General features: G+C 41.0%; 1 protein-coding gene across 1 annotated transcript in view; it reads right to left on the reverse strand.

Moving 5' to 3' along the window:
- The window catches only part of LOC138680117 (serine protease ami-like), a 151,287-nt gene extending 137,811 nt beyond the window's left edge, over positions 1 to 13,476 (reverse strand). Inside the window, exon 1 of the mRNA XM_069767851.1 lies at positions 13,357 to 13,476. Coding sequence (XP_069623952.1) covers positions 13,357 to 13,414 — 58 coding nt within the window. The 5' untranslated portion in view covers positions 13,415 to 13,476. The remainder of the gene's footprint in view (positions 1 to 13,356) is intronic.
- Positions 13,477 to 14,433: the final 957 nt, after the last annotated feature.

The following is a 14,433-nucleotide window of genomic DNA, read 5'->3' on the forward strand; positions in this document are numbered from 1 at the left end:
ACTCTTTTTTTTTCTTTTTTTTTTGTGTTTAAAAAAAAGATTCCTGTCCCCAACCCCCTCCCACCCCCTGTGCGCCCCCCGCTGTTAATGAAATAATTACCCGGCTCCCTCGCTGGCGCTGCTTCCTGTCCTCGCCGCAGCTTCTCCTGTATGAGCGGTCACGTGGTGCCGCCTATTACAGTGATGAATATGCGGCTCCACCTCCCATACGTAAGTATTTCATTAACAGCGGGGGGGGGGGGGGGTTCACAGGGGGTGGGAGGGGGTTGGGGACAGGAATCTTTATTTTAAACACAAAAAAAAAGAGTTTTCATATCTTCTCTCCAGCGAACGATGCTGGAGAGAAGAAATGATTAGTGGCTTCAGCACCACGCGGGGAGGACAGCGCTTACAGTAACGCTGTCTCCTGCACGGCACACGGCCTGCACACGGACAACATTCGTGTGCGGTACGTGTTTTACACGGACCCATTGACTTTAATGGGTCCGTGTAATACGTGCGCTCCCACGAACACTGACATGTCTCTGTTTTCCAAACGGACACACGGTTCGTGAAAACCCGCTGAGATGTGCAGAGACACATTGATTTTAATGTGTCTACGTGAGTCAGTGTCTACGGAACGTGAGGAAACTGTCACCTCACGTACCTGAGCCACTGACGTATGAAACCGGCCTACATCTGTTTTCTAATTATCAGGCAGAATAATCAAGCCGTTAGTAACCCCAAAAATTCTCAAGTGCAGAGAGTTTTAATAAAGAGATCCTGTCAGCTTGATTATGTAATATAAAGACGTGTCTGTAATGGCACTGTAATATAAATCAAATTGATACCTTTGTTAAAGAAATCCGTTTTGTGGTTCTTTTTTATCCCCTTGGGTGCAATAGTACATCGATGTCGGACTCCCGCTGTTTGGTGTGGGCTCAGGCGCTGAGCCTGCACCTTTCTGGGCACATGACAGCTGATATTTATAGCTGACATGTGCCTGAAACAACCACGGGTAGAATCGCAATTCACCCACAGATGTTGACTAGTTAAATGACCCTGTCAATCTCTGATAGCGGCATTTAACTTGTGCTTACTGGAAGCGTGTCACTAAACCCACCCATCGGTGACCCCGTCACATGATCGCGGGTCATTGATGGGTCGGCATGACAACCAGAGGTCTCCAGCAGACCTCTATGGTTGTCATAGCCAGATTGCTATGAGCACCACCCGGTGGTCGATCTGATCATCGCATGCATGTAGCAGAGCCGATCAGACAACTGCAGATTCTAGTCTCCCATGGTGACTATTGAAGCACGGTAATATGTTTCTAAAAATATATACAAAATATAAAATCACTCCCCTTTCGCCCCATTCAAAATAAAACAATAAAATAATCAAATATACACTTATGTGGTATCGCCGCATTCAGAATCGCCTGATCTATCAATATAAAAAAAGATTATCCTGATCGTTAAACAGTGTAAAAAAGTAAAAATGCCAGAATTACTTTTTTTGGTTACCACAGCATTAGATAAAGTTCGTATCTGCACCAAAATGGAATCATTAAAAACATCAGCTCGGCAAACAAAAAATAAGTCCTCGCCCTTTCCCTATATCATGAAAAATGGAGATGCTGCGAGTATTGAAAAATGTTGCAATTTTTTTTTAACAAATTTTGGATTTTTTTTTCTCCACTTAAATAAAAAAGAACCTGTACATGTATGGTATCTATGAACTTGCAATGACCTGGAGAATCCTTAAGGCAGGTCAGTTTTAGCATTTAGTGAACATGGTAAAAAAAAAAAAAAAGCACTGTGCGATTGTTGCACTTTTTTATGCAATTTCACCGCACTTGGAGTTTTGTTTCCTGTTTTTCAATACATGATATGCTAAAACCAATGGTGTTGTTCAAAAGTAGAACTCGTCCCGCAAAAACTAAGCCCTGACATGGCCATTTTGACCAAATAATGAAAAAGTTATGGCTCTGGGAAGGAAGGGAGCGAAAAACAAAACTGCAAAAACAAAAATAAGTCTGGTTGTTAAGGGGTTAATCACCATTTGAACTTTTCTGCTGGGGAATCATAGACAGGGAGGTGAAGATCCCCCCCCCTTCAAATTGGTTTTAAGTTTAGAATATTATAAAGAATGTACCCGTTTTGTAATCACTCTGTATCCACTGACTAGTAGAGTCATGACCATATAAAAATTACAAATATCTTTATTATTACATGAAAAAATACCAATAATCAACATTTGCGTAATAAAAATAAATTACAGTGGGTATATAAAGGGTTTTGATCCGTAGGTGAAATGACGGTGGCTGAAGGCCAAGTCAAGGATTACATAATAAGGAAGGGTATGCGAACTACCTATAAATTATAGTAATCTACATAAGAAACACCAGCATCTTCTATCATTCTTATACTACTGTAGATTGCTTTATCCATTACCGTGTACCAAAATATATAGCAAAAAGATAATATGGTAAGGTGCTATGATGTCAAATCTATTGTGAAATTCATGGTATGTAATTAGTGCTTGCTATACATGTATCATGATAGTATTAAATAAAAGGTTAATTGCCCATTGGAAGAAAAGATCCTGCGGCCACGTATTTTGATGTGCATTTCGCATGGTTATCGCTTCCTCAGGGGGCATGGCTTCAGTGTGTTAATTGTCCGGTATAAATATTGGGCTGTTACGGTCACTTGACTGGGCTGCAGCTAATAGAAAGTTTCGTATGTGTTCATACGCTGTAGGCAGCAGGAAGAATGCAGGAGAACTCAGCGCATGCGTGAGTTACGGTATTGTGATCTATTAAGTTGTACTGAGAAAAATCACTATTGTGTAATCCGTGACATTGTGCTCTTTGTGACGTATGTGTCTAATCTGAAGTGCAAAAGGTGCCAAGAAGAAATATTAAGAAATACTATTACAGATTGCATTATAAAGTAAACTAATAATAAAACAATATTAGGTACAATTTATATTATTGTGTAATATTTCCAAGTATAATCCATAATGATTATATATATATATATATATATATATATGTAAAATATATAAAGCTGAATGTGTGTGTGTGTGTGTGCGTGTGTACAGGTCCTTCTCAAAAAATTAGCATATAGTGTTAAATTTCATTATTTACCATAATGTAATGATTACAATTAAACTTTCATATATTATAGATTCATTATCCACCAACTGAAATTTGTCAGGTCTTTTATTGTTTTAATACTGATGATTTTGGCATACAACTCCTGATAACCCAAAAAACCTGTCTCAATAAATTAGCATATTTCACCCATCCAATCAAATAAAAGTGTTTTTTAATAACAAACAAAAAAACCATCAAATAATAATGTTCAGTTATGCACTCAATACTTGGTCGGGAATCCTTTGGCAGAAATGACTGCTTCAATGCGGCGTGGCATGGAGGCAATCAGCCTGTGACACTGCTGAGATGTTATGGAGGCCCAGGATGCTTCAATAGCGGCCTTAAGCTCATCCAGAGTGTTGGGTCTTGCGTCTCTCAACTTTCTCTTCACAATATCCCACAGATTCTCTATGGGGTTCAGGTCAGGAGAGTTGGCAGGCCAATTGAGCACAGTAATACCATGGTCAGTAAACCATTTACCAGTGGTTTTGGCACTGTGAGCAGGTGCCAGGTCGTGCTGAAAAATGAAATCTTCATCTCCATAAAGCATTTCAGCCGATGGAAGCATGAAGTGCTCCAAAATCTCCTGATAGCTAGCTGCATTGACCCTGCCCTTGATGAAACACAGTGGACCAACACCAGCAGCTGACATGGCACCCCACACCATCACTGACTGTGGGTACTTGACACTGGACTTCAGGCATTTTGGCATTTCCTTCTCCCCAGTCTTCCTCCAGACTCTGGCACCTTGATTTCCGAATGACATGCAAAATTTGCTTTCATCAGAAAAAAGTACTTGGGACCACTTAGCAACAGTCCAGTGCTGCTTCTCTGTAGCCCAGGTCAGGCGCCTCTGCCGCTGTTTATGGTTCAAAAGTGGCTTTACCTGGGGAATGCGGCACCTGTAGCCCATTTCCTGCACACGCCTGTGCACGGTGCCTCTGGATGTTTCCACACCAGACTCAGTCCACTGCTTCCTCAGGTTCCCCAAGGTCTGGAATCGGTCCTTCTCCACAATCTTCCTCAGGGTCCGGTCTCCTCTTCTCGTTGTACAGCGTTTTCTGCCACATTGTTTCCTTCCAACAGACTTACCATTGAGGTGCCTTGATACAGCACTCTGGGAACAGCCTATTTGTTGAGAAATTTCTTTCTGGGTCTTACCCTCTTGCTTGAGGGTGTCAATGATGGCCTTCTTGACATCTGTCAGGTCGCTAGTCTTACCCATGATGGGGGTTTTGAGTAATGAACCAGGAGGGAGTTTATAAAAGCCTCAGGTATCTTTTGCATGTGTTTAGAGTTAATTAGTTGATTCAGAAGATTAGGGTAATAGGTCGTTTAGAGAACCTTTTCTTGATATGCTAATTTATTGAGACAGGTTTTTTGGGCTATCAGGAGTTGTATGCCAAAATCATCAGTATTAAAACAATAAAAGACCTGACAAATTTCAATTGGTGGATAATGAATCTATAATATATGAAAGTTTAATTGTAATCATTACATTATGGTAAATAATGAAATTTAACACTATATGCTAATTTTTTGAGAAGGACCTGTTTATGTCCGGGATTGGCATCTGAACCGTCGCAGCTACAGCCACAAAATATTGCACAGTCACACGTCTGGACCCCGAGAGCGTCATAGGCTATGTTGTGAGGTGAAATTTTAACCCCGCGCTTTCCAATTAACCAAACAATTTTGCCCCTATCTACATAATGTGGAAAAAGTGAAAGGAAAAGTGTTGGAGGCGTCGCAGCTACAGCCACAAAATTTTGCACAGTCACACGTCTGGACCACGAGAGCGTCATAGGCTATGTTGTGAGGTGAAATTTTGACCCCGCGCTTTCCAATTCACCAAACAATTTTGCCCCTATCTACATAATGGGGAAAAAGTGAAAAGAAAAGTGTTGGAGGCAAATTGACAGCTGCCAGATGTGAACAAGGGGGACTTAAAGAATGAGAGCGATGGCGCCAAAGAGTATATACCGTACAGTTGCTAAGGTGGGGCTCCGACATGGGATACTAACCACACACAGGGATATGAACACACACACAAAATGCGCCACACACTTCCACGTGCTTGAACACATATACCACCCTCAGCACACATTTCACCACACATACACCAACCTCGCCACATAAGTCGAAACACAAAAGTCGCGCTCAAAACTCGCCACGCACAAAACTCACCACATGCAAAACTAGGCTCACGCAAAACTCGCCACACGTGCAAAACTCACCTCATGGGAAAACTCACCACACGCAAAACTTGCACCCGCGGAAAAATTGCCACATGCACAAAAGTTGCAACACATGCAAAAGTTGCCTCACACAAAACTTGCACATACTCAAAACGCACCACACAAAACTCGCCATGCGCAAAACTTGCTGCACACAACTTGCTACACTAACCTGTCACATGCAATTCGACACACAAAAAGTTGCTACACGCATGTCGCCACACAAAACTCATCTCACAAAAGTCGCTACATGCATGTCACCACATGCAACTCAACACACACAACTTGACACACTCACCCTAAAACACACACAAGTCTGGTATTATCCTTCAAAAATAAAAATCTGATTAATAAGCAGACAAACTACAGGAGCAACAAATGTACCATATAGGAAATACGGCAGCTGTCAGTCACATGACCTGTCTATTATGTGTATGTGTGATCTAATATATACTGCCAGGGGGAGGGCTTCCTGTTGGCTGGGGATTTACCAGACTGCCAATTTAGCTTACAAATACTGAAGTAAAAATACTGACCAAATAACGTGTGAACGAGGTCTAATAAAGGAGGAGATGACATACAGATATATACTATATACAGGAGGAGATGTGTTGTGAATTCTGCGGCAGAGCTTCCTCCTGTGGTCACAAGTGGTACTTCGGCTGGTTCTCTCTGTGAGCTTCCGTTGGTGGAGGAAAGTGGTACTGCGGCTTCTGAGTTTCCTTCCTCAGGTGATGTGGTGAAGTCGTTAGGTGCTGCTCTATTTAACTCCACCTAGTGCTTTGATCCTGGCCTCCAGTTAATGTTCTAGTATTGGACCTGTTTCCTCCTGGATCGTTCCTGTGGCCTGCTGCTCTGCATAGCTAAGTTCCTCTTTGCTATTTGTTTGCTGTTTTTTTCTGTCCAGCTTGTCAATTTGTTTTTTTCTGCTTGCTGGAAGCTCTGGGACGCAGAGGGTGTACCTCCGTGCCGTTAGTTCGGTACGGAGGGTCTTTTTGCCCCCTTTGCGTGGTTTTTGTAGGGTTTTGTGTTGACCGCAAAGTTACCTTTCCTATCCTCGCTCTGTTCAGAAAGTTGGGCCTCACTTTGCTAAATCTATTTCATCTCTACGTTTGTCTTTTCATCTTAACTCACAGTCATTATATGTGGGGGCTGCCTTTTCCTTTGGGGTATTTCTCTGAGGCAAGGTAGGCTTATTTTCTATCTTCAGGCTAGCTAGTTTCTCAGGCCGTGCCGAGTTGCATAGGAAGCGTTAGGCGCAATCCACGGCTGCCTTTAGTGTGGTTGGAGAGGATTAGGGATTGCGGTCAACAGAGTTCCCACGTCTCAGAGCTCGTTCTTGTTTTTTGGGTTATTGCCAGGTCACTGTATGTGCGCTGACCTCTATGTCCATTGTGGTACTGAATTACCTTTCATAACAGAGATGACACACAGGTATATACTATATACAGGAGGAGATGACATACACATATATACTATACACAGGGGAGATGACACACAGGTATATACTATATACAGGAGAGATGACACACAGGTATATACTATATACAGGAGGAGATGACACACAGGTATATACTATATACAGGGGAAAAGACACACAGATATATACTATATACAGGAGAGATGACACACAGGTATATACTATATACAGGAGGAGATGACACACAGGTATTTACTATATACAGGGGAGATGACACACGTACATACAGGAGGAGATGACACACAGGTATATACTATATACAGGGGAGATGACACAGGTATATACTATATACAGGGGAGATGGCACATAGGTATATACTATATACAGGAGGAGATGATACACATGTATATACTATATACAGGGGAGATGACACATGTATATACTATATACAGGGGAGATGACACATGTATATACTATATATAGGAGGAGATGATACAGATATATAATATATACAGGAGGAGATGACACAGGTAAATAGTATATACAGGGGGAGATGACACACAGGTATATACTATATACAGGAGATGACATACATGTACATACTATATACAGGAGGAGATGTGTTATGATACGGTGGTCTAGGAGCAACATGGAATGAGCTCTGAAGGAAGTGGTAACTGTACTGACCGCAGTCCCTAAGCTCAACACAACACTAGAAGTAGCCGTGGAATGCTCCTAACTCTCCCTAGGCATCTCGTCACAGCCTAAGAGCTAACTACCCCTAAAGATAGAAGCAGGAAAGCTATCTTGCCTCAGGGAAAATCCCCAAAGGATAGATTAGCCCCCCACAAATAATGACTGTGAGTGGAGAGGGAAAAGACATACACAGAATGAAACCAGGATGAGCACAGGAGGCCAGTCTAACTAAATAGATAGGATAGGATGGAATACTGTGCGGTCAGTATAAAACACTACAAAAATCCACGCAGAGTTTACAAAAAATCTCCACACCTGACTAAAGGTGTGGAGGGCAAATCTGCCTCCCAGAGCTTCCAGCAAGACAGAATTAATTCACACTGATAAGCTGGAAAAACATAGAAAGCACAGAATGGATAAGTCCACAATCTATGGACAGAAAAGGGCAAGCAAAAACTTAGCTTAGCTGAACTGGTCAGGATAACGGGGAACTCCAAAGAGATGTGAATCCAACCAGGAACCATTTACAAGTGGCACTGGCTGAAGATAGAGACAGACTATAATGGCCGAGCAGAAGAGACGATAAGTGGAGGCAGCTGATGACAGCTAACTCCAAGGAGCAGCCATACCACTAGAAACCACAAGAGGGAGCCCAAGAGCAGAACTCACAAAAGTGCCACTTACAACCACCGGAGGGAGCCCAAGAGCGGAATTCACAACAGAGATGACACACAGGTATATACTATATACAGGAGCAGATGACACACAGGTATATACTATATATAGGAGGAGATGACTTACAGGTATATACTATATACAGGAGGAGATGACACACATATATACTATATACAGGAGGAGATGACATACACGTATATACTATATAAAAGAGGAGATGACACATAGGTATATAGAGGAGGAGATGACATACAGCAGGTATAGACTATATACAGGGGAGATGACATACAGGTATATACTATATACAGGAGATGACATACAGGTATATGCTATATATAGGAGGAGATGACATACAGGTATATAGTATATATAGAAGAGATGACATACAGGTATATAATACAGTTAGGTCCATATATATTTGGACAGAGACAACATTTTTCTAATTTTGGTTGTAGACATTACCACAATGAATTTTAAACAAAACAATTCAGATGCAGTTGAAGTTCAGACTTTCAGTTTTCATTTGAGGGTATCCACATTAAAATTGGATGAAGGGTTTGGGAGTTTCAGCTCCTTAACATCTGCCACCCTGTTTTTAAAGGGACCAAAAGTAATTGGAAAGATTCAATAATGTTAAATAAAATGTTCATTTCTAGTATTTGGTTGAAAACCCTTTGTTGGCAATGACTGCCTGAAGTCTTGAACTCATGGACATCACCAGACGCTGTGTTTCCTCCTTTTTGATGCCCTGCCAGGCCTTCACTGCGGTGGTTTTCAGTTGCTGTTTGTTTGTGGGCCTTTCTGTCTGAAGTTTAGTCTTTAACAAGTGAAATGCATTCTCAATTGGGTTGAGATCAGGTGACTGACTTGGCCATTCAAGAATATTCCACTTCTTTGCTTTAATAAACTCCTGGGTTGCTTTGGCTTTATGTTTTGAGTCATTGTCCATCTGTAGTATGAAACGATGACCAATCAGTTTTGTTGCATTTGGCTGGATCTGAGCACACAGTATGTCTCTGAATACCTCAGAATTCATTCGGCTGCTTCTGTCCTGTGTCACATCATCAATAAACACTAGTGACCCAGTGCCACTGGCAGCCATGCATGCCCAAGCCATCAAACTGCCTCCGCCGTGTTTTACAGATGATGTGGTATGCTTTGGATCATGAGCTGTACCACGCCTTTGCCATACTTTTCTCTTTCCATCATTCTGGTAGAGGTTGATCTTGGTTTCACCTGTCCAAAGAATGTTCTTCCAGAACTGTGCTGGCTTTTTTAGAAGTTTTTAAGCAACGTCCAGTCTAGCCGTTTTATTCTTGATGCTTATGAGTGGCTTGCACCGTGCAGTGAACCCTCTGTATTTACTTTCATGCAGTCTTCCCTTTATGATAAATTTGGATATTGATACGCCGACCTCCTGGAGAGTGTTATTCACTTGGTTGGCTGTTGTGAAGGGGTTTCTCTTCACCATGGAGATTATTCTGCGATCATCCACCACTGTTGTCTTCCATGGGCGCCCAGGTCTTTTTGCATTGATGAGTTCACCAGTGCTTTCTTTCTTTCTCAGGATGTACCAACCTGTAGATTTTGCCACTCCTAATATTGAAGCAATTTTTCGGATGGGTTTTTTCGGTTTTCGCAGCTTAAGGATGGCTTGTTTCACCTGCATGGAGAGCTCCATTGACCGCATGTTTACTTCACAGCAAAACCTTCCAAATGCAAGTACCACACCTCAAATCAACTCCAGACCTTTTATCTGCTTAATTGAGAATGACATAACGAAGTGATTGCCCACACCTGTCCATGAAATAGCCTTGGAGTCAATTGTCCAATTACTTTTGGTCCTTTTAAAAACAGGGTGGCACATGTTAAGGAGCTGAAACTCCTAAACCCTTCATCCAATTTTAATGTGGATACCCTCAAATGAAAGCTGAAAGTCTGAATTTCAACTGCATCTGAATTGTTTTGTTTAAAATTCATTGTGGTAATGTCTATAACCAAAACTAGAAAAAATTTTGTCTCTGTCCAAATATATATGGACCTAACTGTATATACAGAAGAGATGACATACAGGTATATAATATAAACAGGAGGAGATGACACACAGGTATGTACTATATACAGGAGGAGATGACACACAGGTATATACTATATACAGGGGAGATGACATACAGGTATATATTATATACAGGAGATGACACACAGGTATATTCTATATACAGGAGGAGATGACATACTGCAGGTATATACTATTTACAGGGGAGATGACATACAGGTATATACTATATACAGGGGAGATGAATGAGACACAGGTATATACTATATAGAGGAGGAGATAACATACAGGTATATAGTATATACAGAAGAGATGACATACAGGTATATACTATATACAGGAGGAGATGACACACAGGTATGTACTATATACAGGAGGAGATGACACACAGGTATATACTATATACAGGAGATGACATACAGGTATATACTATATACAGGAGGAGATGACACACAGGTATATACTATATGCAGGAGGAGATGACATACAGCAGGTATGTACTATTTACAGGGGAGATGACAAAAAGGTATATACTATATACAGGAGATGACATACAGGTACATACTATATACAGGAGGAGATGACACACAGATATATACTATATACAGGAGGAGATGACATACAGCAGGTATGTACTATTTACAGGGGAGATGACAAAAAGGTATATACTATATACAGGAGATGACATACAGGTACATACTATATACAGGAGGAGATGACACACAGATATATACTATATACAGGAGGAGATGACACACAGGTATATACAGGGGAGATGACACCCGTATATACTATATACAGGAGGAGATGACACATAGATATATACTATATACAGGAGATGACACACAGGTAAATACTATATACAGGAGGAGATGACACACAGGTATATACTATATACAGGAGGAGATGACATACAGGTACATACTATATACATGAGATGACACACAGGTATATACTATATACAGGAGCAGATGACACACAGGTATATACTATATACAGGAGGAGATGACTTACAGTTATATACTATATAACTATACTATATACAGGGGAGATGACACCCGTATATACTATATACAGGAGGAGATGACACACAGATATATACTATATACAGGAGGAGATGACACACAGGTATATAGTATATACAGGAGGAGATGACATACAGGTACATACTATATACAGGAGATGACAAACTGGTATATACTATATACAGGAGCAGATGACACACAGGTATATACTATATACAGGAGGAGATGGCACAAGTATATACTATATACAGGAGGAGATGACATACAGATATATACTATATAAAAGAGATGACACATAGGTATATAGAGGAGGAGATGACATACAGTACGTATATACAGGGGAGATGACATACAGGTATTTACTATATACAGGAGATGATATACAGGTATATACTATATATAGGAGGAGATGCCATACAGGTATATAGTATATACAAAAGAGATGACATACAGGTATATACTATATACAGGAGGAGATGACATACAGCAGGTATATACTATTTACAGGGGAGATGACATACAGGTATATACTATATACAGGAGATGACATACAGGTGTATACTATATATAAGGGAGATGACAAACATGAGGGGAAAATAAGAGGTGTGAGGTGAAAATGAGGGGTGTGAGTTGAAAATGAAAAGGTGTGAGTGCAAAATGAGAGGAGTGAGGGAAAATAGTGGAGTGATCGGAACATGACAGATGTGAGGTCGAAATGACAAGTGTTAGGGGGGAATGAGAGGAGTGAGGGGGAAAATAAGAGGAGTGAGGGGGAAAATGAGAGGTGTAAGGGAGAAAATGAGAGATGTGAGGGGGAAAATGAGAGGCGTGATGGGAAAATAAGAGAAGTGAGGTGCTATAACTAACCACAGATATTTACTATGCCCAGGCAACGCCGGGCTCTTCAGCTAGTATATATATATATATATATATATATACTTACTGTACCTTGTAATATCTTCACATCCTGTTCCATCCAGATGTGTCCGGATCCCAGAATTCCAACAGGCGGAAGTTCACTGACCTCCATATTGGGACACCCAAGTGATGCGTGTCCCAATATGGAAACTGCTGGTGGTACCAGCCTCTTGCGTGGTACCACCAGCGGAACAGAGGCACACCACACACACACACACACACACTGTATATGCCGTACGCACCAAACTCACACTGTATATGCCGTACACAGCACACACACACATACTGTATACGCCGCATGCACCACATACACACTGTATATGCCGTACGCAGCACACACACACTATATACGCCGTACGCACCACACACACACACTGTATATGCCAAGATTGCCTTGTGCAGGCGTGTACTACGGAGGACAGAGAATGAACTTCAATCCAATATTGCAGCCAGCATGCAGCCGGCGGGTAAGGAAAGGGTGAATCAAACACCCGAAAACCCCGCCTCTATGGCTGAAAATTGTTCCCTCCAAATTCAGGTGACAGAGTCCCTTTAAGGATTCATAGAACAATTGCTCATTTTGTCAAACCATTCTCCCTGACTGTTCACATTACGGCATCCTACTGTATATATTTTTCTCATGCCTGTGAGTGACCTATGCTTCATAACAATCTCCGACCAGAGTATTTTACTGTAATATTTGTTGAAGAAAAAAGTTACAGCATGTAGTAATAAAGACATAACATCTGACTGGTGCGTAATCACAAGGAGAAATATAACAAAGAGAAATGCACACATGGAAATGGTCAGTTAAATGGATGCCATACTGATATCCTAGCTACCAATTAACTATAAAGGATCTGAAAGTGTGTGAAGATGGATTTTTTCTTTTATCATGTAGGATAGCTCATGGGGTTAAACTACTAGACCTAAATTACTATATTATAGATTTTCCAATTAAAGAAAAAAACCTATTTGGACACAAATACAGATACAGTATAATAGAAGGTGTCACATAAAGCTTTGAAAAAAAAAACACATCAATTTGTTTTAAACCAAATGTTGTCTCTCTATTGAAAGAAAAAAATATATTAGATGTATACACAACACTACATATCACTTCTATCATCATTTACACACACTAGACCGTACCGATACTTGTGCCATTATAGAGAGGTATTACTTACCATAACGTGGGATGCTCAGCAGCACTGTCAAAACAGACAGAAGTTTGGGTACAGCCATTCTGTATTGCAAGCACAACTCTCTCTGACCTTTTCCAGATTGTCTTCCTGGAATATATAACTTGCTGGTGTAACTCCCATACCTTATCTATTACCTTCCTGTGCTTTCAGCATTATCAGCTGCATAAACAGGAAACACAACTCCGGCTGATGGGGATTTATGTATGGGAACCAACATTGCTAATCTGTCATAAAAGGGTTATCACAAAGGTTTCTGTATAGCAAATCTGTAAGTGGAACTGGCTTTCCAGTAAATTAGTGAGTAGCAATGTTCAGTATATTTCTACTCATGACCCAACTAAGGATTATACTGTATAGTATATACGTTCCTTGACATACTATCACAAGGGTGTCACGTCCCCCTGGAAGACCTGAAGATACACAGTCATGTTGAGTAATGAATCACAGGGTACCCAGTGGGGTACCGCAGGGGTCAGTATTGGGACCTGTTCTCTTCAACATATTCATTAATGATCTGGTAGAAGGTTTACACAGTAAAATATCGATATTTGCAGATGATACAAAACTATGTAAAGCAGTTAATACAAGAGAAGATAGTATTCTGCTACAGATGGATCTGGATAAGTTGGAAACTTGGGCTGAAAGGTGGCAGATGAGGTTTAACAATGATAAATGTAAGGTTATACACATGGGAAGAAGGAATCAATGTCACCATTACACACTGAATGGGAAACCACTGGGTAAATCTGACAGGGAGAAGGACTTGGGGATCCTAGTTAATGATAAACTTACCTGGAGCAGCCAGTGCCAGGCAGCAGCTGCCAAGGCAAACAGGATCATGGGGTGCATTAAAAGAGGTCTGGATACACATGATGAGAGCATTATACTGCCTCTGTACAAATCCCTAGTTAGACCGCACATGGAGTACTGTGTCCAGTTTTGGGCACCGGTGCTCAGGAAGGATATAATGGAACTAGAGAGAGTACAAAGGAGGGCAACAAAATTAATAAAGGGGATGGGAGAACTACAATACCCAGATAGATTAGCGAAATTAGGATT

Source organism: Ranitomeya imitator, chromosome 1, assembly GCF_032444005.1.
Source record: "Ranitomeya imitator isolate aRanImi1 chromosome 1, aRanImi1.pri, whole genome shotgun sequence".
NCBI lineage: Eukaryota > Metazoa > Chordata > Amphibia > Anura > Dendrobatidae > Ranitomeya > Ranitomeya imitator.